The sequence below is a fragment of the Arvicola amphibius genome, chromosome X (genome assembly GCF_903992535.2).
Source record: "Arvicola amphibius chromosome X, mArvAmp1.2, whole genome shotgun sequence".
Classification (NCBI taxonomy): domain Eukaryota; kingdom Metazoa; phylum Chordata; class Mammalia; order Rodentia; family Cricetidae; genus Arvicola; species Arvicola amphibius.
The window spans coordinates 8512208-8538821 of NC_052065.1; the positions used below are offsets into that span (position 1 = coordinate 8512208).

The 26614-nt window shown below is 39.5% G+C and overlaps 1 protein-coding gene across 1 annotated transcript in view; it reads right to left on the reverse strand.

Moving 5' to 3' along the window:
* Txlng (taxilin gamma) overlaps nt 1–25498 on the reverse strand; it is a 51821-nt gene extending 26323 nt beyond the window's left edge. The window contains exons 1-2 of the mRNA XM_038316403.1: nt 25377–25498; nt 1472–1775 (exon numbers count right to left, since the gene is read on the reverse strand). Of these exons, the coding sequence (XP_038172331.1) occupies nt 1472–1775; nt 25377–25478 (406 nt within the window). The 5' untranslated portion in view covers nt 25479–25498. The remainder of the gene's footprint in view (nt 1–1471; nt 1776–25376) is intronic.
* Nucleotides 25499–26614: the final 1116 nt, after the last annotated feature.

Consider the following 26614-nt stretch of genomic DNA (forward strand, 5'->3'; position numbering starts at 1 on the left):
CACCGAGTTCAAGTCCAGCCTGGACTACATATGAGACCTTGTCTCAAAAGAACAAAAGAAAAAAGAAAACCCCTTCCAAAAAGAAAAGTATTTTGACATATAGGCAACACCCAGAGAGCTGGGTGCAGTGGCAAACACCTCTTTAATCCCAGGTGAGTTCAAGGCGAGCATAGTCTACATAGTGATTTCAGGTCAATCAGGGCTCTAAAAGAAGACCCTGTCTCAAAACAAAAAACAAGCCTTTGAAAATTAGACCCGATGCCACTTGAATGTTCACCAAATAAAATTTGGTAAATTTTTCAAGTATGCAGGTAGAGATGTTGACGAGTTGTGTTTAACATAGCAGTTATGTTTTCAGCATGGTCAATTTGACACTCCTATTAAAATTGTCATTGCCACTTTGATCAAATAATTTAGCAGAATTATAAGACTTTACAATTGCAAAAAAACCCCACAACTTATCAATCTAAGATGTAAAGTATAAAAACCTGAGGGGTTTCCAGTTATAGTGGTAAACTTTTAATTGCAGCACTTGTCACTTGGGAGACAGAAGTAGTTATCTTTAAGTCTGAGGCCAACCTGGTCTACATAGCAAGTTCCAGGCCAGGCAGGGCTACATAGTAAGACCCTATCTCAAAAATAAAACACAAAACAATAAGTAAACAAACAAACAAATAAATAAAGAGGCTGAGGGGTGAAACTCAAAGGAGATTTCAATTTTCTTCATGAGATTCAGCATATCACAAAATGGTGATCTAGCACAGTGGTAGAGTCCTCGCCTAGCATGCATGAGGCCACAGGTTCAATCCTTGCTGTGAGGGAGAATGACACAACATACAACACACAGTTTAATGGTATGGCCAGGCATGCATGCCTTGATGCACTTGAGAGCTAAGTCAAGAGAATCAGAAGTTAAAGGCTAGCCTCAGTTACATAAGAAGTTTGAGGTTGGCTAGGTGGTGGTGGTGTGTACCTTTAATCCCAGGCACACAGGAGGCAGGGCTGGAGGATCCCAAAGTTCGAGGCTAGCCTGGTCTACAAAGCGAGTTCCAGGATGGGCTACACACAGAAACCTGTCTTGGGAGAAAAAAAAAGCAAAAAGAATTTTGAAGTCACCCTGAACTATATAAGACCTTGTGTCAAAAAAAAAGATATAAAAATTAAGCATATCACATGTTTAATCTGAAATACAAGCTATATAGAAGAATGAAAAGTTTTGAAACTTGGTAAACTCATTTTCTGCAGTACAGTTAACATACTATCTATAAAATTTTATGTCCAATTTTTGATCAGCCTAGTAAAGATGCAAATAAGTCAATTGCCATTCTGTCCTCAAAATGTTTTTAGAATTCTTTTTTTAAAATATTTATTTTATTTATTTATTATGTATACAGTATTCTATCTGTGTGTATGCCTGCAGGGCAGAAGACGGCACCAAACCTCATTTGAACTACTGACTAGAGTTTATTACCTAAGGTCTTCTCTTTGTTTTTGCTGCACTCTGAATCTTGCTGGCCATCGGGAGGACCTGTTCGAGCTTCTTGTCCAGGAATTTCTTCTCTTGATTCCTGTGCACAGAATGCTGAGCTCACCAAATTCCTGTTCTTTGTCGTAAAGTCACTGCCTTCATCCCCTTCCAGTGAATGTGTCTTAGTTGTGCCACCACAACTGGAGTCTTCATGTTGAAGAATATCATTTGCTTGAGAGTTACACAACATATCTGCTTTCACTCCTAACCCACAAATTCCAGCTTCTTCCATAGTACCAATCTCAAACTAGAGGGAAGGGGAAAAAGATAGAGTTAAATTAAATGCAATCAATATCTATAACCAATGGCATGCCATAGCTTGACAGCTTTTTTACTTAGTAACTTGTGAATGTAAAAAAGGTAGCTTTTAAGCTTCACTGAGACATGATCTAAACTGTTAAACATAAGGATATTAAAGTTAAAACAGAGATGGGGTATAGCTCTGCAGTAGCAGTGCTTTGCTTCACGGGCCCCTGGGTCTCATTCAGAGCACTTCCAAAAGATAAAGCTAAAACAAAGCATAACTATATGCTACCAAAGGAGGCAAAAATGCCAGTCAGTAATAAATTTAAACTCATTTCCCTATAAAAATTCACTATTTAAAATAATTACTATCTTTTAAACAGTAAATTGTCCCAAGTTGATGAATGTTATCTATCCTGCTGTTATCTTAAAAGATGACAGTACAGTTATAGCTAGCTAGGTGGCTATCTACCAAAAACTAACTCCCAAAGTACCCAGTGGTAGGCACCAAGGGACAAGTGCCAGCACCCAGTAGAAGCACACTCCATTTCCCAGCCCCTTGACAGCTAAGTGAGACTCCCATTTTAGTCAAGGCTGTGATTGTCCCTTCAGCAACAAGATTTTTATTCTCAGAAGGTAGCTGAGGCTATGACTGTGTCATTTCAGCAACCAGATTTTTATCCACAGAAGGACATGTTCTTTGTCTCTTTCCCACTCTGCTTGAATACAGAGGTCACCAAGGTGCTATAAGATGGCAGGGCCAGACGACAAAAGCAGCCTGGCCCAAATTCCATATATATACAGGAAAGATACTCCATCTGCAAAGAAAACACAAATTAGACTATTGCGTGAGTAAGTAATAAACTTCTCTCATGTTATACCATAGAAATTGAGACTGGTATGTTAAATGGCTCTCCCTATTACTAATATAGAAGGCATGCATACAAAAACAAACAAACCAGAAAAGCATTTATTATGGTTTTCTCCCTTGAATCATTATTTTTTACCTTATCCTATTTGTAATATTTTTGTTCAAGACAGGGTCTAGCTATACATAGCTCAGGTTGGCCTAAAACTTGATATTCTTCTGCCTCCTGGCCGCCTGAATTTTGAGATTACAGGTAAGTATCACCACACCTGGCTAACCCTATTTACTTGTCTTCTCTGTATCCTATTTGTTAATATTATTTGATCACATGATATATCATAACTGTAAACTCTACATTTCCCTTCTGGTTGAAAAGAGGGTTTTTTTTCCTATCTGAAAACAATTGAGATACAAGGTATCTAATACAGTTCTCTTACAAGAAGAGAAAAGATACTTTGAAAAATTAATGGAATTAGGGTTGTGGCTCAGTGGAAGGATGATTGATTACCTAACATGTGCATAGCCCTGGGTTTAAAAACCAGCAGCAAGAAAGAAAACAAACAACTATAACAAAACCAATAATACTTTTTTCAAATTATGGCCGCTCAGCTTGGTAGTTCACAGCTATAATCTCAGCACTTAAAATGTTACAGCAGACAGCAGACCTGGGAAGAATTTGAGGGAAGGAAAAAACATAGTCAAAATATATTGGATATAAAATTTGTTTTAAATGAAAAAAAAAGTAAAAACAAATAAAAGGTTAAAACAGGAAGACTGAATAAAATTCAAGACCAGCCTGAAATATATAATGAGTTCTGGGCTAGTCCAAGCTACAAAGTAAAACCCTGGCTCAAAACAAAACACAATTAATGGGAGTCAGACACTCAGAAAACTCCGATAGGAAAATTTTGAGCCTGAGCAAAGATGATAAAAACAACTAATGATAGAGCAGGAATCTGATTTTTAAGTCTTTTAATATACTTATTTTTTTTGTGTGTGTGCACGCATGTAAGCATGCCATAATACATATGTCAAGTTATCAGAGGACAACTTGTAGGAGTTGGTTCTCTCATTCCACCTGTGGGTCCCAGGGACTGAACTTTTGTTTTCAGGCTTGGTGGCAATTGCTTTAACCCACTAAACCACTTGTTTCCATTGTGACATACTAGGGCTGGAGAGATAGCTCAGTGGTTAAAAGTGTATACTTTTCTTCTAAAGGACCTAAGTTTGGTTCCCAGCAGCCCATACCTGTCTATGACTTTAGCTTCAGAGGGATCCATCATCTCCAGCCTATAGGAACAGTGTCCACACATGCACATAGCTATACACACATTTATATACATAATTAAAATAAAATATTTTAAGCTGCGACATATCCAACTGAAGAGCTAAAAATAATTGAAGAATCAAGGTAGAAGGGAATAAAGATATTAAGGCAATGAATATTTATCTTTCATAATCTAGGATGGATATAAATAAATTACTATACAATTGATATAAATCAATGCTTTTGGGAGGTTGTTTACATCTTTTTAAGACAGGGTCATGAGTAGTCCAAGCCTAGAATTGAATGTTTCTCCAAAAAATGACTTTGAACTCCAGAAACCATGTACCAAGTGCTGAAATTATAGGCCAGTGAAACTGTGCTTTCTGGAGAACAAATTGGCACTGCAATTCTTTGGCAATAAGGATAGCTTCTAACCCACTTAATTCCACTATTAGGATTTCACCCAAGTGTTACATAGGTACACTGAAAGGCCAAATATGCTTAAAGCAGCACTACTTGGAACAGCTCTAAAACAAAATCAATTCAACAGAACTGATCAAGTACAGTATGTTCAGACTATTGAGTAATGAGAATGAACTATTGCAAATACAACAGCATGGCTTTCACAGACCTAACATTAAGAGGAAGGCATCACAGAATACTTAACTGAAGAAAACAATTTATATATAAAAAGAAGATAGGTGAATAGATTGTACTAGAAATGAGGCCATGGTTGGGCTTTCTAGAGCATTTGGGTATAAAGAAGGGATAACATGGATGTTTGTCCTCCTAAAAATTTATTAAATCCAAGCATTCATAATTTGTGTACTTTTCTGAATAAACACAAATATTACTTCAAAGTTTGTTAAAAATTATACAAGGATGCTGGGTGTGGTGGTACTTGCCTTGAATACCAGCACACTGGAGACTGCAGCTGTGAGTTCAAAACAAGCCTGGTTTACATGAGTTACATGATAAGATCTGGCCTTGATAAATAAATAAATGACAAAAACTTTTTAAATAATTTCTAATGCCTTATATACTATAGTAGTTTTAAAACTAGCCAGGCAGTGGTGGTGTACGCCTTTAACCCAGTATTCAGGAGATAGAGGCAGGCAGATCTCTGAGTTCAAGGCCAGCCTGATCTATGAAGTGAGTTCTAGGACAGGCTCCAAAGCTACAGAGAAATCCTGTCTTGAAAAAAAAGCAACTAAACACACACACACACACACACACACACACACACACACACACACACACGTACGTACGTACGTTGCAATTTAGGGGCTAGAGATATAGCTCAATGGTAGGATACCTAAGACCAAGGGTTCAATCTCTGGTACAGAAAATACATACAAGTTACAATTTACATACATACTACTTATTTATTTTGTTTTCATTGAGTCAGAGTCTCACTATGTAGCCTATCCTGGAACTTAGTATGTAGAACAGGTTGACCTTGAACTCACAGATTAAAGATGTGTGCTACCATGCTCAGCTTACTTTAAGAGTTATACGGAACAAAACAAATATTTATTCCTAAAGTAATAAAAATCAGTTCCTATGAAAAGCAGCTACTATTGAAGGAAGCAGGAATCTGAGTTTGAGAAGAAGCTAGTGGGTACCATGGTTGAGATGCAGCACCAGATCCAGGTTTCTCAGCAGCAAGGCCATGATGCAGGATAGATCAGTGCCTCCAGAAGAAGTAAAGGGAGAAATGTGTACCTATGAACAGACAGGCTGACATAGCTTCCTGGCGCCACAGGATACAACTGGTTGAAGAGGAAGAATTGCACAGTGCTCAGAAGCAAAAGCTCTGAGAAAGCAGAGAAAGTTGCTGAGAGTGAGAGAAATTTGAAGAAATGTGGGATGTCCTTCTGTATATATGTTACTTTTATTAATGAATAAAGCTGTTTCGGGCAATGGCTTAGCAGGGCAAAGCCAGGTGGGAAATCTGAACAGAGATATATAGAGTAGGTGGAATCAGAAAGATGCCATGTAGCTGCACAAAAAGCAAGAGGTAATAAACCACAAGCCTTGTGTTAAATACAAAATCATAGAAATGGATTGATTTAAGACATAAGAGCTAGCTAGAAATATGCCTGAGCTGCTGGCCAAACAGTACTGTAATTAATATAGTTTCTGTGTGATTACTCGGGTCTGGGTGGCTGGGAAATGAACAAGCAGTCTCCATTTACAGAACGTATTGAACACCATACCCTAAATGATAAAGATGGAACTTCAGAGAAGAAGTAAGCTCAAAGAAGTAAGACCTTGAGTCAGAGGTTTGCTATAAGAAGTCCCTATCTTTTTGCTAACTCTATCTCCTCCCAGAGATTACAACTGAGTAGAGACTGAGTATCTATGGGAACAACACAATTCAAAGTGATTTAAAAGAAAGTTGTGATATTATAATTGTTTTTTAATCTGTAGCAGGTAGGCAAGGTAGACTTTTGCCACTTTAAGAAACCTTGAAGGCCGGGCGGTGGTGGCACATGCCTTTAATCCCAGCACTCAGGAGGCAGAGGCAGGCGGATCTCTGAGTTCGAGGCCAGCCTGGTCTACAAGAGCTAGCTCCAGGACAGGCTCTAGAAACTACAGGGAAACCCTGTCTCGAAAAACCAAAAAAAAAAAAAAAACCTTGAGTCCAGTGTGGTTGTGTGTGTGTGTAATATATATATATATATATATATATAAAAAATCTCAGTATTAGGAAAGTGGAGGTAGAAGGGGACAGGAATTCAAGGCCATCTGGGCTATCAGAGATGCTTTCTTTTTTTTTTTTTTGACACAGGCTTTTCCTAGTAGCAGCTCTGGCTGTCTTGGAATTCACTCTGTAGACCAGAAGGGCCTTGCACTCAGAGATCTGCCTGCCTCTGCCTCCTGAGTGCTGGGATTAAAGGCCTACATCACCACGTCCAGCAAGAGATGCTTTCTTAAAGACCAAAAGCAAACAAACAGTAACAATAACAGAAATACTTTGTACTTTTTAGCTATCAGCCTTTCATCTTCCACATTAACCCCAGGCCTAGGTAACTAATCTACTTTCCCTATATACTTTCTCTATATATTTTTGTCTATTTTGGACATTTCTACAAATGGAATACAAGTCTGTAGCCCTTCCTGACTTCTTTCACTTAACATGTATTCCATGCTGCAGCACCCATTAGTAATTCATTTCTAATGATTGAATACTACTTCACTGTAGACACAAACCACATTTTATCAATTTGCTAACTTTTGGCTATATGACCAATTCTGCTATAGAAACTAACGTATGTTTTTGTGAACATGTACTTACTGCAAAGTATATAACCAGAAAAGCTGCTAGATCCATAGCTATCCCATTTAACCTTTTGAGGAACTGAACTGTTTCCCCAAGCCCATGGTAACATTTGAATTCACCAGCCATGCATAAGGTTTCTAACGCCTCCACATACTTGCCAAGGCTCATGATCTGTCTTTTTAATTGTGCCCATCAAGAGTGCTGTGATAGTAACCAACTATGATTTTGGTTTGCACTTTTCTGAGGATTGAATATGTTTGGTATCTATCTTCTGCTTATTAGGCATTTATTCATATGTTTTGTCCATTTTGTAATCTAGTTACTTGTTACTTTAACTAGATATAAATCCCTTATCAGATATAATTGGTAAACATTTTTACCCATTTCTGATTTTTTTTATTGCCTCAATTTGGAGAAAAGGCACAATTTTGCCTATTTCAAAATGTCAAAGAGATTGAATTAAAAATTATTTCTGGGGGGCTGTCTCATTGGAGTATTGAGTTCCCCATTGGCGCCTTCGACATTAAAAGTCCTCTTGCTGTTTGCAAAAAAAAATAAAATAAAAAAATAAAAAAATAAAAAATAAAAATTATTTCTGGGCCAGCATGAAAGGGGCTTAATCAGAAGCCTCCCAAAAGTTCAATCCTGAAAGAGTTGTCCACACATGTTCTATGCCCACACACAGAAACACTAAAATAAATAAAACTAATTAAAAATTTTCTAAGTTGTCCCTGTCTGATGTAGTGGTACAAATCTGTAATCCCTGCACACAGAAGGCAAAGGCAGGAGGACTGCTACAAATCCTAGGCCAAGTTGGTCTACAAAGCAGGGTCCAGGTTAGTCTGGTCCACAGAGCAAGGCCTTATCTCAAAACCTTGAAAACTAAAATTAATACATAAATTTAAGTTATACTGAAAGGTTGGGGAGATGGCTCAGAGGGTAAAGGTCTTGCTGAAAACATGAGGACCTAAGGTAGGAACCCAGCAGCCATGTAAAAAAGCCAGGCATGGACACACCAGTAATTCCCAAGCTGTGGAGAGTGGAGACGGGAAAATCACTGGGGCTGGCTGGCCGCCATTTTTAACTGCAGGTTGAGTAAGAAACCCCATCTCAAAGGAATAGATGGCAGATGACTGAAACAACAGAATATCAGTTACCAGGCAATGGTGGCATACACCTTTAATCCCAGCACTCTGGGGGTAGGCACACAGAGGCAGGTGGATCTCTGTGAGCTTGAGGCCAGTCTGGTCTACAGAGTGAGTTCCAGGACAGTCAGGGCTATACAGAGAAACCCTGTCATGAAAAAGAAAAAGAAAAACAACAACTCTGTCCTCTGGTCTACACACACACACACACACACACACACACACACACACACACACACACACACACACACATCCCTACTTAAAAAAAATTTACCTGTAACTTCAGCTTTGGGGAGGGAGAGACACAAGAATCATAGGACCTTGAGTGATTGAGGAAGACACCCAACACTGGCCCCTTTGCCTCAGCACATGCATGTATGCAAACATGTGTACATATGTGTATATATATAAAACACACAAAACATTATTACTGTTTTCAGATTAATAGTATATAGTTATACTTAGCATATATGGAAAAGACAATTTAAAGATTTAAGAAAAGCAGTGTGTAGTATCACACACCTATAATCTAAGACAAGATAGATCTCTAGGAGTTTGAAGCCAGCATGGTCTACACAGCAAGTCCCAGGCCAGCCCAGGTGACATGGTGAGACCTGTCTCAAAACATAAAATAAAATAAAATGACTGAAGAAAGGCCAAAAAAGACCCAGCAAAGATAGCTCAGAAAGTAAAAAGTGCTTGTTGCACAAGCCTAACAACCTGAATGCTATCTCTGAAACCACATAAAAGCACAAGTAGAAAAAGAACTCCACAAAATTATCTTCTGACCTCCCACACACCATGACACATTCACATGCACACATACACAAACACAATAATAAAAATAAGGAATTTTTTAAATGCCAAAAACAATCACCCAACTCAAAATTGCCGGTGGCATTCAGTATAAAGATGGTACACAGTGCATCATCACATCTCATGTTTTCCTTCTAATTTTATGCTGACTGTAGTCGTTTGTAATTGGCCCCCATAATCTCTCAGGAAGTGGCACTATTGTTAGGTGTGACTTTGTTGGAGTGGGAATGGCCTTGTTGGAGGAAGTGTGTCACTGTAGGGGTGGTTTTGAGGTTTCCTATGGTCAGGATACCACCCACTGTCTCAGTCGACTTCCTGTTACCTGCAAGATATAGGACTCTCAGCTACTTCTCCAGCATCATGCCTACCTGTACGCCACCTTCCTCCCTACCATGATGATAATGGACTAAATCTCTGAAACTGTAAACAAACCACCCCAAATAAATGTTTTCATTTATAAAAGTTGCCGTGGTTATGGTGTCTCTTCACAGCAATAGAAAACCTAAGACACGGTCATTCCCTATGTAGTTAAAACTTTCCATTTTTCAATTGTTTTCAGTTTTTTTGAGGCAGGGTTTCTCTGTGTAGTCTTGTCCTGGAACTTGCCCTGTAGACCAGGCCTCGGAGTCAAAGATCCACCTGCCTCTGCTTCCCAAGTGCTAGGATTAAAGGTGTGTGCCACTACTACTCACTAATTTTTCAATATTTGTAGCTATTTCTAGCTCTGAATTTCTGTCATATATCAAAGGAAGTGCCGTTTTATTTTTTTAAAAAAAAATATTTATTTATTATGTATACAATATTCTGTCTGTATGTCTGCAGGCCAGAAGAGGGCACCAGACCTCATTACAGATGGCTGTGAGCCACCATGTGGTTGCTGGGAATTGAACTCAGGACCTTTGGAAGAGCAGGCAATGCTCTTAACCACTGAGCCATCTCTACAGCCCGTGCTGTTTTATCATCAAACAAGGCAAGATTACTTCTCCCTTCTCTCCTATTAACTACCTTTGATGCAGTAAGTATTATAGAATTTTTCATATTTGCTAATGAAAGGCTTATTTTGGCTCTATAAAAACTTTCTGGTTTTAAATAAGTCTAGTTCCAGCTAAGGTTGAAGTCAACAAATACCACTAAAACAGAAAGTTCATTTTTCTACTCTCCATTTTTACTAGTGTACTTCAAGCTCTATACTGGACTATTTATTAAATATAAAGCAAATTTTTAGGCCAATATGTGATTTTCCAGTCCTTGTTTCTTCAAGTGTATTCTGCATAATGAAGTCAATAAAATTTCTTACTCTGGAAGCTGGGATGTAGCTAAATTTGTAAAAAGCCCTGGGTTCAGTTCCCAGCAGCATTTTAAGCCTGGCATGATGGTGCAGTGCATGCCTACAACTCAACACTTGGGAGGTGAAGGCAGGATAATCAGAATTTCAATGTCAATCTTGGATACATAAGATCCTATCTTTAAGATAAAACAAATAAGAAACTTGCTTTATTACTGTTTTATAAGCATTCTAGGTATATTTTCTTTCACAGATCTTTTCTATAAACAATATCTGCAGCAGCTAACACAGTGGCGACTATAGCCAGGGACCATAAGAAGCACTTCCTATTATTAACTAACTTCATTTACACACGGTCATGATGAAAGTTTTATCACTTTCTTGCACAGATAAACAAACTGTGGCATGGCAAAGTGTATGATCAAAGGTCACTGTATATTGCAGGGCGAAGATTTGAACCCTAGTAATTTAAGTTTCTTAACCCATGCTGGTAACCTAAACAACTGACTGTTTTATATTATCCTCTATATACTTCTACACAAACATCTTTGCACTGTGTCCTAGCCATCCTACCACAGTCTACGTATAAATAAGGAGAAATTGGTCATGGTGGCACACATTTGTAATCTCAGCACTTGCGAGGCCAAGGCAGGATCAAAAGGATCAACATCATCTAGCATGGCTATACAAAGAGTCCCTAACTCTAAACAAATAAAAAGCAGCAACAATAATAGTATTTTAAAAAAAAATCAAACAGCAGGTATGAAACAGCTTGGTGGTAAGAGCACTTGCTTAGCATGTGCCAGGACCTAGGTTCAAATTCTAATACCAAATTTAAAAAATCCAAAAAAACGTACACGTACACACATGCGTGCACGCATACACACACACACACACACACACACACAATTTTTTGCGACAGGGTTTCTCTGTGTATCTCTGGCTGTCCTGAAACTTGTTCTGTAGACTAGGCTGGCCTCTAACTCAGAGAGATCCACTTGCCTCTGCCTCCTGAGTGCTGGGATTAAAAGCATACACCACCACACTCGGCATGCCCTATATTTTATATACGCAGTATTTGTGTGCTCATGTATGAATATATATATGCACGAAAAATGGTGAAAAGAGATATATTTTAAGTGGTTATTATTTTTATTTTTGCACAACATTATACTATATATCTATAATCAACCACATGCGAGGCTTAGGCAGGCCAACTGTAACAAGTTTGAGGTCAATCAGGTCTACGTATTATATAGCAAGATCCTACCTCAAAAAACCAGGGAAAGGCTGGTAAGATCTGATAAAGACGCTTGCCATCCAAGTGACAACCAGAGTTTAATTTTCTGAATCCACAAGGTAGAAAAACCAATTCTCCCAAGTTGTTTTCTGACCTCCATTTGTGTGCCATGGCATATGCTCATCTACATACATGAACATGTGAGAAATTAATAAATGTTAAAAACAAACAAAACACCTAGATATAGTACTTTATACCTATAATCCCAGCATTTGGAAGGTTGAGGAAGCAAACTCTTTGAGTCTGAGTAACCCAGACTACATTACAGAGTTAATTCCCAGCTACTCAGAACTGTATACTGAGACATCTGTCTCAAAAAAATTAGAGGGCTGGAAAGATGGCTTAGCAGTTAAAAGCACTGGCTGCTCTTCCAGAGGTTCCAAGTTCCATTCTCTGTACCCACATGAAGGCTTACAACCACCTGTATGTAACTCCAGTTTTAGGGAATCTACCAGCCTCTACATATGTACCTGTTTTCCTCAGAGGCCAAACAAACATACCACTATACCCCAGAAGGAAAAAAAACACCCAAATACTAACAAAAATAAAATAAGTGTATAATTCAACTCAGTGGCTCCGTTTGGGGAGCAGGGTCTCACTATGCAGCCCTGCCGGGCCTTGAAGTCAGAGATCAACCAGTCTCTGCTTCCTGAGTACTGGGATTACAGGTATGTATGCACCACCACACCCAGCCTCAATGTTTCCTTAAACAGTGTTGGGACGGAAGAACCAAATGAAATGAAAAGGTTTTTACTTTTAACAGATCAAATGATAATTACTGTGTACTAGTGCATATTGGTTTCAACGTGTTGGGATTACTATCATGCACCACCATACCTGGTTTAGGCCTAGATTCAAAAGAACAAATTAGGAACTAGGGAAGTGTTTCAATCAGTAAAGTACCTGCTGCAAGAGTATGAAAACCCAAGTTCAGATTCCCAGCATCCACATAAAAACAAGAAAAGGGGTGTGCATCTGTAACCCCAGCATTAGAGGTGAGGGGGTATAGGGAATAGCAGATCTCTGAAAGCTCACTAGCCAGATGGTTTTGTCAAATTGATGAGCTCCAGATTCATTAAGAGATCCTGTCTCAAAAAATAAGACTCAGGCTAGTTATAATAGCACACACCTTTAATCCCAACACTTGGGTGTTTGAGGCCAGCCTGGTCTACAGTGAATTCCAGGACAGCCAGAGCTACAAAGAGAGAAAATATCTCAAAATACATAAATAAGGTTTGGAGAGTTACCACAGACAATATCTATCTGATGTTAACTTCTGGACACACAAAAAAGTGATAAAAACTTCTTCATGTCTTTTCTTTTCTTTTTTTTTTTTTTTTTTTTTGGTTTTTCGAGACAGGGTTTCTCTGTGGCTTTGGAGCCTCTCCCGGAACTAGCTCTTGTAGACCAGGCTGGTCTCGAACTCACAGAGATCCGCCTGCCTCTGCCTCCCGAGTGCTGGGATTAAAGGCGTGCGCCACCACCGCCCAGCCCTTCATGTCTTTTCAAATCTGTCTTTAAAAAAAAAGTTCTTCATGTCTCAAAATATAAACTCATGACAGGTGAGAATTTCTATTTCAGTCATGAAATACTTATTTGAGAATTTCTAATTATATAACACTATTTTCACATATAGATCACAAGAACATTAAAAATGGTGTCACTTGGGCTGGAGAGATGGCTCAGAGGTTAAGAGCATTGCCTGCTCTTCCAAAGGTCCTGAGTTCAATTCCCAGCAACCACATGGTGGCTCACAACCATCTGTAATGGGGTCTGGTGCCCTCTTCTGGTCTGCAGACATACACACAGACATAATATTGTATGTATAATAAATAAATAAATAAACAAACAAACAAATAAATAAAATGGTGTCACTTCAAATTGGTAAAGAAAACAAATGATTTGGGACATATCCTAAACCATATTGGGAGGGAGTGGGATGGGTGAACGGAAGTAAAGTGGTACTTTCACACCTATAGGTAAACCAAAACTGAAACATAAAAAGTGAAAACCACAAACAACAGGGGGTGTGGGTATATGTAAGTATAATTAAGTCACTAAATGGTAATTGAAAAATTCAAACTAGGCTGGGCGGTGGCGGAGCACGCCTTTAATCCCAGCACAGAGGCAGAGGCAGGTGGATCCCTGAGTTCGAGGCTAGCCTGGTCTATAAGAGCTAGTTTCAGGACAGGCTCTAGAAACTACAGGGAAACCCTGTCTCGAAAAACCAAAAAAAAAAAAAAATTCAAACTAACCCAAAAGCCACAGGAAGCCCTAATTTTCAAAGGTTTGTGAATAGATATATCACAATTAAAGAACTGAAGATACCCAATAGAGAAAATATTTTTAACCTCACTCATAATAAAAGAACTATGAATACAAATGTTAGTTTGACTGGAGAGATGGCTCAATGGTTCCAAGTACTTGCTGTTCTTGCAGAAGACATGGGTGAGGTTCCCAGCACTCACACGGTAGCCTACAACTGCCTGTAATCCAGTTCCAGATGTCTTCTACTGGCCTCCAAGAGTTCCTACAACCACATGGCACACAAACTCACAGAGGCACACACACAAATATACAAAAATAGAGAAAACTTTAAAATGCCAATCAATGGGCCCACAAGATCTATCAATGGCTAAAAGTACTTGCATAAGCCTAAAAACCTGAGTCCAATCCCTAGAACCCATGGTAAGAGAACCAACTCCCAAAAATTCTCCTCTGATCACCACACATGCATCCATATTCCCACATGCATATGTAATAATATATTCTTTTTTCAATTTAAATTCTAAACAGTGGGACAGTGGCGGTACACATATTTAGGCTGAGGCAGGTGGATCTCTGTGAGTTTAAGACCAACTTGGTCTACCAAGTGAATTCCAGGGCAGTCAGAGCTACACAGAGAAACCAAAACCCTATCTCAAAACCCACCCCCCAAAAAAGAAAAAAAATGCATCATCTTTTACCTACCAATATTTGTTTTTCAAGACAGGGTTTCTCTGTGTAGCCCAGGCTATCCTGGACATGCTCTGTAGAATAGGATGTCCTCAAACTCAGAGGTCTGCTTGCCTCTAGGATTAAGTGTCGGCACTCACCCAGCTGTTGCCTACCAAATTTTAAAGATTAAAAAATAAAACAACACAAGAAACCCCAGTGTGCCTAAATAGGCCAATCATATAATATCAAAAGATTTAAACTAGTAGTTCTGAGGTTTGTATCAACATCTGAATACATATTCACTTTCACCTAGCAATTCTGCTTGATTTACTATCCAGGCATTCTCACTTGAATACGAAAGGTTATTAACCAAACCACTGTTTTGTACACTGAAAATATGGGAACAACCTAAAAACTGGCTAAAAAATAATGACAATCCATACAAAGCAAAAGAACGTCACTATTCAAAATAAGATTTGAGGATCAGTGACATAGCACAGTGGGTAAAGGCACTTGTTGCCAAGCCTAACAACTTGAATTTGATGGTCCCTGAAACACACGTGGTAGGAGAACCAAGTCTTCTAAGTTGTCCTCTGACCTCCATATGTGTACTGTGGCGCACGCGCACACACACACACACACAGAGTCACCCACTCTCTCTCACATGCAAAATTACTTTGAATTCCCTTTTTGAAAAAACCCAGTAAGTCTCCAAAGTAATTTGAACAACTTTGCCAAAAAAATTAGGTAGATTCCATACTAGCTCTCCAAGGTTAATCAAACAGAAAAAATAAATAAGACAAACTTCCAGTACTGGATGACATCAGTGTAAATAACACAAAGAATAAGACATTCTGTAGCATACCTGTAATCACAGCACCAGGGAGGAGGTGGTAGGTGATTGAGAATCCCAAGAAACTTTTGTTGCTGTGAGCTATACCTAATATTACTCACCATATTCTAAATTATGCCAGAAAAAAATAAAATTAAAACAAATTCATTTAGAAAGGGAACTGATTTGTGCCAGCTGTCTACTTCTGTGTTCATATCACCACAAAACTTTAGTAGTTTGAAATATTTATGATCTCAATTTTCATAGTTTGGCTATCTGGGTATGGCTTGATGGGATCCTTGACAGGGTCCAATAGGCTGAAATTATCTCAAGCCTTGACTGGAAAAGATTCACTTCCTAGCTCACTCTCATGGTTGTTGCTGGGGTTCAATTCTGTATGTTAATGGATTGAGGCCTCAGTTCCTCATGAGCTGTTGGCTAAAGGCCTTCTTTGGTTGTCTGCCATATAGGTCTTTCTGTCAGCCTCTTAAAACACGATAGCTAGCTAGCTTCTTTAGAATGAGCCAAGGAGCACCAATGTAAGGGAAAGACAAAAGGCAGTCTTATAATCATACAAATGACATTCATTCAGTTTCCCACGCTGCCCTCCCTTGACAGTTTTGCTACCTTATAAAGGTTGTTCTCAAATTGCCAAATTGCTGGACTCAAATGATCCTCCTTTAAAATAAAATAAAAAGCAGCTGCTTTTCCAAACTAAAAAAGAGCGATTTTTCTTTCTTTCTTTTTTTTTGGGGGGGGGGGTCGTTTTATTGCATTTTATTTGTGTCTCCAGCCAACTTTTTTTTTTTTTAAAATCTTCAAAAAATGTGTTAAGCACAAGAGCCAGGCATGGCAATACTTGAAATCTTGGCAGCTGGGAGATAAATGTAGGAATATCAGGAGTTTAATAAGGCCATCTTCTGCTATACAGCAAGGTTGAGACTAGCCTGAATTCCGTAAGAACCTCTCAAAATAGGTTGGGAAGACCACCAAGTTACATGGAATATAAACAAGGGCTGTTTAGCACAAAAAGCCCAAGTTCTAAATATATAACTCACCACTGTTTATGTGGCCACAAGGAGGTCAGCTTCTCAATTTTCTTACCTGTATAGTGAGTATACAATACCTTTCTTCCATTAGTTGTAAAATCACATATAATGAATATACATTCCTATTCCACAGCAGAACTTTTTAAGAGCACTGGTTGCTCCCACAGAGGACCCAGATTTGATTCCTAGCACCCACAAAGCAGATCATAAATATTAATTCCAGTTACAGAGGTCTGATGCCCACTTCTGGCCTCTGAGGGCACTGGGCACATGTACACATAAAACAAATTACTTAAGTAAGAAAATAAATTAATTAAGCTGGGCATGGTGATGCACACCTTTAATCCCAGCGCTCAAGAGGCAGAAGCAAGTGGATCTCTGTGAGTTTGAGGCTGGCCTACATAGTGAGACCTTGTCTCAACCCTCCCTCCCAGTAATAATAACTTTTTTAAGATTATTTGAATAAAGGATATATTCCACAAAATATATGTGAGGCTTATGGGATGGTCCAGTGGGTACAGGCACTTGCCTCAAAGCCTAACAATCTGAGCTAGATCCCTGGAATATTTATAAAAGTAGAGAGAACCAACTCTACAAACTGTCTGTCCTATGACATCCACACTCATGTCATGGCAAAAATTACTTGCACACATACTATATACACACAATACGGTTTTTAAAAACATATATTCACTTTTTTGTTTGTTTTTCGAGTCAGGGTTTCTTTTTGTGTAGCCTTGGCTGTCCTGGAACTAGCTCTATAGACCAGGCTGACCTTGAACTCGCAGAGGTCTGCCTGCCTGTGTGCCAACACTGCCTGGCTATATATTTTCACTTTTAACATGGCCTACACTTCAGTCCAAACAATACTTAGAGAAATGTGCTTGTTAACAGAGTGTAGACACTCACCCCTATAATCACAGCACTTGGGAAGCTAAAGCAGGAGTGCCACAAAATTAAGGTCAACCAGGGTACATATTGAGTTTACCGATAGCCTGGGTTACTGTGGGATCCTGTTTCAACAAAAGGTGCCATGGTAGGGGGCAGAAAAAGGAGAAGTGTTTCTAAACTACTGCCTATCTTTCTCACCATTCTACTTTGACTTTTCAATGAATAAAGAAGATAGATGAAAATATTTAAGTGTTACAAGTAATTACTCACAGAGGGGATAATAAAGGTTATTTTGTAGAAATTTTGAAAACACAACATAGAAATCAACACTCAAAACAATAAATTTAGCTGGGAGGTGGTGGCATATACCTCTAATCTCAGCACTTGGGAGCCAGAGGCAGGAAGATCTCTGTGAGTTCGAGGCCAGCCTGCTCTACAGTGAGTTCCAGAACCAAGGCTACACAGAAAAACCCTGTCCCAAAACAAACAAACAAACAAAAAACCCAATAAATTCTAATAAAAATTATTTTGATGGGTCAGGCAGTGGTGGTACACACCTTTAATCCCAACACTCAGGAGGCAGAAGCAGGCAAATCTCTGTGAGTTCGAGGCCAGCCTGGTCTACAGAGCAAGTTCCAGGACAGGCTCCAAAGCTACACAGAGAAACTCTGTCTCAAAAAAAAAATTATTTCGACAACATAGTACAACACTGATCATGTACCTTTTTCACACCTAATAAAATTTAAGTAGTTGCAAGGAGAAACAGAATTTCAATTAGGAAATAAACTGAATCGTTACATACACATATATATGTGCATATATAAGTACGTATGTATGTGTATAATCCAAGTGTGAGTATTTTTTTATTTTTTGAGATAGGGTCTCATTATGCAGCTCTGGCTGTCCTGGAACTCACTATGTAGACAGGCTGGTCTGCAACTCAGAGATCTGCATGCCTCTGCATACGCCACCACTCCCAGGTCAGTTGTGAGTAGATCGTAAATGCTGTGGGGTAAAAATTAATACTCAGTGTGGAAATCAGCTCACAGATTATTTGCACCCAACATGTTTATTGCTGCTTTATTCACTATAGCAAAAAACTTGGTATCAACCTAGTAGTGAAGACAACAGATGACTGGAACAAAAACTTGGTATATATAAAAGAATGGAATGCAACCCAGCTCTAAAGAAAAATGAAGTTAAAAAATTTACAGAAAGCACGTAGATCTGAGTTCAAGGTCAGCCAGAGGTCTGGTCAAGTATACATAGCAAGTTCCAGGATAGCCAAAGCTATATAGAGACTTTATTTTGAAAAACAAAAATCAGAACAGAAATCATGAAAATAAATTAATTTAAAAAGTACATTAAGTTCACACAATCTCAGAAAGAAAAAACCATATGTTCTCTCATATGAAGAATGTAGCCAATCATATGTAAATAAATGTACATGAAGAAACAAAAACAAGAAAGGCTAAATATAAGGATGGACTGAATGCAGGTAATGGATACGAGTTAAGAAAGAGGCTATAAAGCTAATTGTTTTTCTAGTTCTAATTCTGTTGGGGGCTTTTGGTTTTGGTGGTGGATAAGTACACAATTTAGCATGAAGCTCCACAGCTTCTGTTCCAAATGCCTATTCTGATTGTACAGAGGTTCACTTGGGTTTGGTCATGTTAGTTATTGATTTTTTCACTTGCAAGATTTTTTAATGATGAAATATATAAAAATTTAATAAAATGAAAGGAAAAATATTTGAACAAAATTCAGTTAAGACAAAATATAAATGAGAATATGAATTGCTAATATTAAAGATTATATATCAAATGAAGAGATTTTTTAAAGTGATACCACCTACTTTGTAGAGCTCAGATATTAAAATATATGAACATTCAATATATCTAATAGTACATGAAATCAGTAAATTTTGATCAAATTCTTTCCTTTGAAATTTAACTCTCAGAAAAATATAAAGTTCGTTTTTTTAAAATATAAAATTTGAAGACGGGTGGTGGTGGCACAAGCCTTTAATCCCAGAACTCGGGAGGCAGAGGCAGGTAGATTTCTGTGAGTTCGAGGCCAACCTGGTCTAAAAGAGCTAGTTCCAGGACAGCCAGAGCTACACAGAGAAACCCCTGTCTCGAAAAATCAAAACAAATTTTTTAAAAATATATATATAAAATTTGAGTATTACCTATTTGAAAAAAAAAATCTATGTTAATCAATCTTGTAAAGAATCCAAAAGGGACTGAGAGATATGGGTCCAGTGGTAGAGCATTTAACTAGTATGCAAAGACCCTGTGTTCTATCCCTAGAAATGGGAAAAGGTGATCATACAAAAGCAAATATATATTCTATTTCATGTGAATTTTATGTTTCCTACATAAAATTTCTCCAGTCAAGGCTAATAAATGATACACAAAATGACATATAAGCTACCTTCCAGTCAGGTATGGTAGTGTACAACTGCAATCCCAGTATTCTGGCAGCTAAGACTGGTAGATCACAAGTTTGAGAGCAACCTGGGCTAGGATACACAGTGGGACCTTGTGTCAAAGGAAAAAAAAGGGAAGAAAGAAACACAAATGAATATTGCATTCATTATAATATGAAAATGTGACAATTACTAAAAGGAAGTACTGCCTGTATCTATATGTGCCCATTGTAGCTTCTCCTGTAGTCCTAGGTTTTTTAATAGGTCTCCCATTAAAAACATGAAAGCTTAGGGGTCAGAGAAATGGTTCAACAGCTATGAGAACTTGCTGCTCTTGCAGAAAAATCTGTGTTCCGATCTCAGCACCATGTCAGGATTCTCACAACTGCCTGTAACTCCAGCCCCAGGGAATTCAATGCCCTCTACTAGCCCCCACATTCTCATGCAGATACCTACACACATGCATACAATTAATGTTTTTAATGAAACCTTAGCAATAGCTAAAATAATGTAACTAGATCACTTATTAATATCTTTGCCAGAAAAGTGGAAGTTCAACTTCGCAAATGGAGGAAAAAAATCAAAATTAATAAAAATGATTCCTTCCTGAACTCTCTCTCTCTATATATATATATATACACACACACACACACACACACACACACACACACTCTTGCCCAACCCTCACTGCTTTATCACAGAGATTCTGGGAAGGGAAGAAAATACAAAGCCTAGAAGGTGGATTACAAAATTAATAACACCCTGAAAGCAAGAGAATCTGATCTTCCATATATTATTCCTTCTAAACCATATAAAATTTTATATGCCCTACACCACGCCCACTGTCATATCAAGTCATTCCTCACAACAATCCTAATATGGTGTGCACAGCAGCATTCCCACTTTCCAGGCGATGCAATTGAGGCTTGTGGCCTGAGAAATGTGCCCAGGGTTACAAGGCTATTGAGTGGCAGAGAGCCAAGAGTCTTGACTCGAAAACCTATACTATTTACCCACTACTATACTACTTATTACCATAGTATAGATGAAAGGGCACTGGGTTCCAAACTTAGCTTTATCCCTTGGGCAAATCACCTGACCTTGCCTAGCAGTGTGTCATCAGTATATGAGAGCAATGATAGCTGCCCAACCTTCTCTACAGCATCTGAGTGATGCTAGAAGAGTTAATGTATTTGCAAACATGCTATAAAAATGATAGGACACTACATAAATGTAAGGTTTTGGTAAGGTGAATCCAAATATCATATACTTTTAGTCTTTAAAAGGATTTACAGATCTAAAAACAAGTTTAATAATAGTTAAAAATTGTAAAGATTTTTATTTTTAATTATGTGTATGTGTGTGGGTATGTGCAGGTGTCCATGGAGGCCTGAGGCATTAGTTTCCTGAAACTGGAGTTACCAGCAGTTGTAAGCCACCCGATATGGGTGCTAGGAATTAAACTCTGGTCCTCTACAAGAGCAGTTGTGCTCTTAATGGCTGAAGCATCTCTCTTGTCCCAAGTCAAATCATCTTTTAACATTCCCAAAAGCAAAACTTTTGTTAAAAACAGAAACACTGAAACATTCAGAAAAGACGAAACTGTGGAGACAGTTAAATGACCAGTTTGGTAGCACACTCTAGGCTACACAGTGAGTCCCTGTCTCGTAATAAATACATACATACAGTGACAAGTTGAAATGACATGGTGGCACATGCCTGTAATCTCACCATTCAGAAGGCTAAGGTAGGAGGATCAGTATATTTGAGGCCAGCCTGGGCTTCACAATGAAATACTATCTCAAAAAATAACACACCAGAAACTGGCAAAATAGTTTAGTGGATAAAGGCACTTGCTGCCAACCCAAGTTTGATTCCTAGGCATCCCTGTGGTAAATGTCTTCTGACCACCACACATATACTATGACTAACACACACACCTAAATAAATATCATCCAACTAAAAGGAAAAAAATAAGCTGGGAAGAATGACTAGGTGGAGTACAGGATACTCTGGATATATGTTATTATATCCTTGTCAAAATTCATACATTGTAGAACATCACTGAACCATGTAAACTATAGGCTTAGTCAGTAATAATCTATGTTGCTTGAACAATTGTAACAAATTGTAACACATTGCTGCAACATCTAAATAAGGGGATGGGATATGTATGAGCAGAAACAGGAGAACTCTACTTTCTGCTCAATTTTTCTGTAAATTTACAAACCGCTTAAGTGTCTTGATATTTTTTATGATCAACTTTATGAAATAGCAAGTAATCTGAGTAAACTTAATAGTTCTTTGTTTTTAAGAAATGCCTGTAATATTTAATAATGTATACCTAGTTTCTTAGATCAATGATGTATAACAGAACTTTACACAATGACAATATCTTGGAGCCAGGTGTAGTGGCTCACACCTGTAATTCCAGTACTAGTAAAGTTGAGGCAAAAGGACAACTGCAAATTTGAGGCTAGCATGGGCTATATAATGAGTTCCAGGTTAATTTAGTATATACAGTAAGACTCTGGCTTTCAAAAAACTAACAAAACAGCCGGGTGGTGGTGGCACATGCCTTTAATCCCAGCATTCAGGAGGGAGAATGTTGGATCTCTGTGAGTTCGAGGTCAGCCTGGTCTGCAAGAGCTAATTCCAGGACAGGCTCCAAAGCTACAGAGAAACCTTGTTGGGGTGGGGGGACCAAAAGAAAAAAAAATAACAAAACAAACAAAAAAACCCGGAAACTGTACCATAGCCATATTAATCCTTTTACTGGAATCCCTGAAATCTGGCTAGTATAACTGAAAAAGATAATTTTAAAACTTTATTTAACTTTAACAAATTGTAGTTGGGCCCAGTGGTATAGACTGTAATCTCCACTACTCAATCCCTAGTATTAAAAAAATAAGATAGCGACATGGTTAGTGCCTATAATACCAGCAGTTTTAAGACAATTCCTTAAATGACACCTAGAAATATACTGCAATGTTACCTTTAGAAGAAGTCACCCCAAGAGCCCATTCAAATGAATATAGTTATGAAACCATGCTATAATTAACCGAACAGGTTAAGAGTGACTAGGCACTTGAGCCCAAGAGTTCAAGGCCACCCAGATGAGCATAGCAAGATTCTGTCTCTTTTTTAAAAGTAGGTGTAGTAATGCCATTTGTATAGTACTTGGGAGGCCAGACACTGCCTCAAAAAAATAAGTGACTAGGCAGATGATTTGAACCAGGAACCAACAGAGCCCATCTCCAGTTTTCTTCACTTCAGGTCCTAGAATATAACCAAATAATAACAAATCATGTTTTTCAATTCCTCCAGTATTTTAAAAACAACTGAATTTGTGTAATATTATTTCTGATTCCTGAAAAACAAAAGTATAGAGGGTAAGTTAGAAAAAAGGAGTTTTCCCAGGTTACTAACCTAGAATCAATAAATTGAAGATCATAAGTGAGCAACTAAAAATTAATTTTACAGGCACAAGATGTTCATCCAATTTTGAACTGAAAATTCAAAAATAATGTTAATTTCTATTCCATTTTATAGTCAGATAGAAACCAAAAGAAAGATTCCCAGAAAAGCATGAGCAAAGATATACAAAGTAATACAAAGTAAAAATAAGACAATAAACATATAAAACCATTCATATACCAGCTATTAACCAGAGTTCTGGATTCAAAGAGTCATTACCTCTTATCCTCACAGTTTAAAATACTAGTTGATTAAACCTTACTTCCTAATTCAATGACTTTTTGTCCTTATTCCAGTGGCATAAAAGGGAACTTATGTCCTCAATTGCAGTGGCTTTTTATCAGAGCTTTCCCCTGGGGAGCCTATGAAATCAAACACTGAGATTGGCTCCCCACCCTCAGGGAATAAATGTCCAGTGACAGTGTTGAATCCCAAAAGAAATGTTGGGCCACAGCTTCTTTTCCAGTCCTTCAAGCAGCAGATCCTTTTCTTATGAGAGACAGAACAACATGAAAATACTTGAACTTAGAGAGAAAAGCACCAAAGGCCAGAGTGGTGGCTCACAGCTGTAATCTCAGCACTCAGGAAACCGAGGCAAGAGAAGAGGATTGTCTCAAGTCCAAGGCAAACCTGGAGTACATAGTCAATTGGGGTCAGCCTGCTACAGGGTGAGAATCCATCTTAAAAACCAAAAAAAGTGAGGGAGAAAAGGACATGCCCCAAAAAGCCAATTCTTGACACTGCTCAAATGTAAACCAGACCTTTGTTCTCCCTTTTGAAGTTCATGAATCGCATTAGAAAAATATTATTTCGTAACTTCATACAGGAGTGGCTTTTAAGATTAGTCAAATACATAATTAAGTAATATTAAATAGCCCTCAGTGGTCAAGCAGGGTGTCCAACAAGTTGAGCGGTTTCGGTATGTTCTCTTGCAAGAAAATAGGATGGGATTTCCACCTTTCCAGTACCATACACCCCAGTTCTCAGTTCCTGGGGCCCGAAAGCCCTGTACCCTATTCGTTGTGCAATCGTTGTCAAAACTCCACCCACTGAGCTCCAGAACAAGTGGAATTCTCCCATTCTGAAAGAGATCTCGATTTTCCTGTATCCAGGGAGACACTGAAAACTCCTTGACACGAGTCAAGTAAGGCAAGGGGGAACAAACGGTCCAGCTTTTCTCCTAGATTAAGAAAAGACCAAAACCCAAGCCCAGGAGGCACTCAAGTTTCCACTTAGCAAATTAAAAAGAAAGAAAAGAAAGAGAGGGTAGTAGCAGGAATGGGGAGACTGCTACCAGACGATGATGCTCTTTCCCCAGCATCACCTTCTCATCCTCAGCCTCACACGCAAGGCAAGTTGGTGATGCCCAGCGACCAAGCCCCGGCTGTGGGTCTTGGGAGCCCCGCAGCGTCCCCTGCGTTGCCGCCCGCGCACTGGCGGGAGGGAAAGCGGGGAGGGGGGGAGGGGGGAAGGGGCGAAGCGCAGCCCCAGCTCCCGCGCTGTTATCTTACTGCGCAACAGCCTCAGCTCCGAGGCCGGGGAGCACCCCGCAGCGCGCCCTATGCACCTGCCGGTGGCCGAGAGGGCAAGCCTGTACCCCGGGGAGCCTCCCCCACCCCACCCCACCGCCTCCACGGGCAGGGGAGTCCCAGCGCACAGTGACCACACGGGTTGAGAGAACACCTGACGCCCCGGGGCAGCACCGACCGCACGTGGCTGTCATACCTGAAGCGCCCCTGCCTAGCACCCCTTCGCCCTCCCTGCCCCGGGTCTATCCTGCCCTCCCTCAACCCTCTACCGCCGAGTGCCCCCAAGTCCCAACCGTAGTCCTTTCCCACCAGATCCATTTTAGTCTCACACCCGCACCTGCTCCCAACTATCGTCACCCCTCTGAGGGAAAGGGGCCGGATGTTCGTCCCGCGGCTAAAGGTAAAGGGGGGTAAGTGAAGAGGTAAACCCCGATAAAGCTAACCCAATCATTCCCGCGACCCAACCCCAACTAAGGCATCCCCTCCACTGACCTTCTGCCTGGGACTGCGTGGCCGTTCGCCCGGTTCGCCCTCAACAGCCTCCTCAGTACCGCCGCCTCTTCCCCGCGCTGCCTCCTCAACCCGAGTCGCCATGAGGTGACGGCAGCAGCCAAACAAGCGGCTGGACCAGGGGCACGGAACCTCTCAGGGGTTTCGGCCCCGCCCCCTTCACACCCCAGCCAATCACATCGTGAGAGTTCTCCACGTGACCGGAGGAGGTTGGTTCCAGAGAGAAGGCAGCTTGATGGGGGTGGGGAGCGTCGAATTCTGGGCTGGGCTTCGGTTAGGGCCGAAGGGCAGACAGAGGCCGCTCGAGTCTGCGCAGACAGGAAAAGGGAGTAGACTACAAGTTCCAGAAAGCTATGCGGCAACAGCGTTCAGCCAGAGAGCTGGATAGGGGCGTCCTGGGGAAAAGTACCCGCTGCTCTACGTGTACAGCCTACTGGGGCTTGTAGTCTCTGAGGGACAATGTCGCGGTACCGGAAGGTAGTCACTATTAACCTACAAGAAAAGTTTTAAAATACTCCAGAGTTTGAGAAAGTAATAGAACCAGAGACACGTTTTTGTGTTTCTGCTTTTGTTGCTCTGCTTTAGAATTGATTTGTGAATAAAGGAGTCTAACTTTGCTGTTTTCGAGGTGGGACGTGTAATCTCAGAATTTGAGACATTGGACACTTTGCCCAAAGTACAGTTTCTCTACCAGAGTTCTCACCACGGGTTAACTGTCCAGAGTTCCTTTGGGCTGGAGGCCTGTTCACCTTGGCTGAACTGCTCTGACTTCCAGCACAGTTCTCCACAATGAGTCCCAGATTAATTCGTGTTGAATGTTTCTTGCTTTCTCCACCATACGTTTTACTAGTTAAAAATGTCAGTGAATTTGGTTTACTAAAATCCTTATTTTCCTTGACATGATGGAGAAGGTCCTCCCACAGAAATAGTCCCTGTTCTTATCTGATGGAACCAAATCTTCAGTAGCCAAGAAGTCACAGACCATCGTGAAATCCAAACGTTTTTAAAAATAATTCTTTATAAAAATCTGTGCAAATATACTTTTCCTACAATCGAACACAAAACAATGATAGCAGGAGCCACAATTTAATACTTAGGAAACTTCAATTTAGCAAATTCTTAGGGCAAAGCAGTGTTGGATTTGCTATTGATGTTTGGGGGTTTTCATTGTTTTTTTTATTTGTTTGTTTTATGGTACTTGTGATCAAACCAAGGGTCTC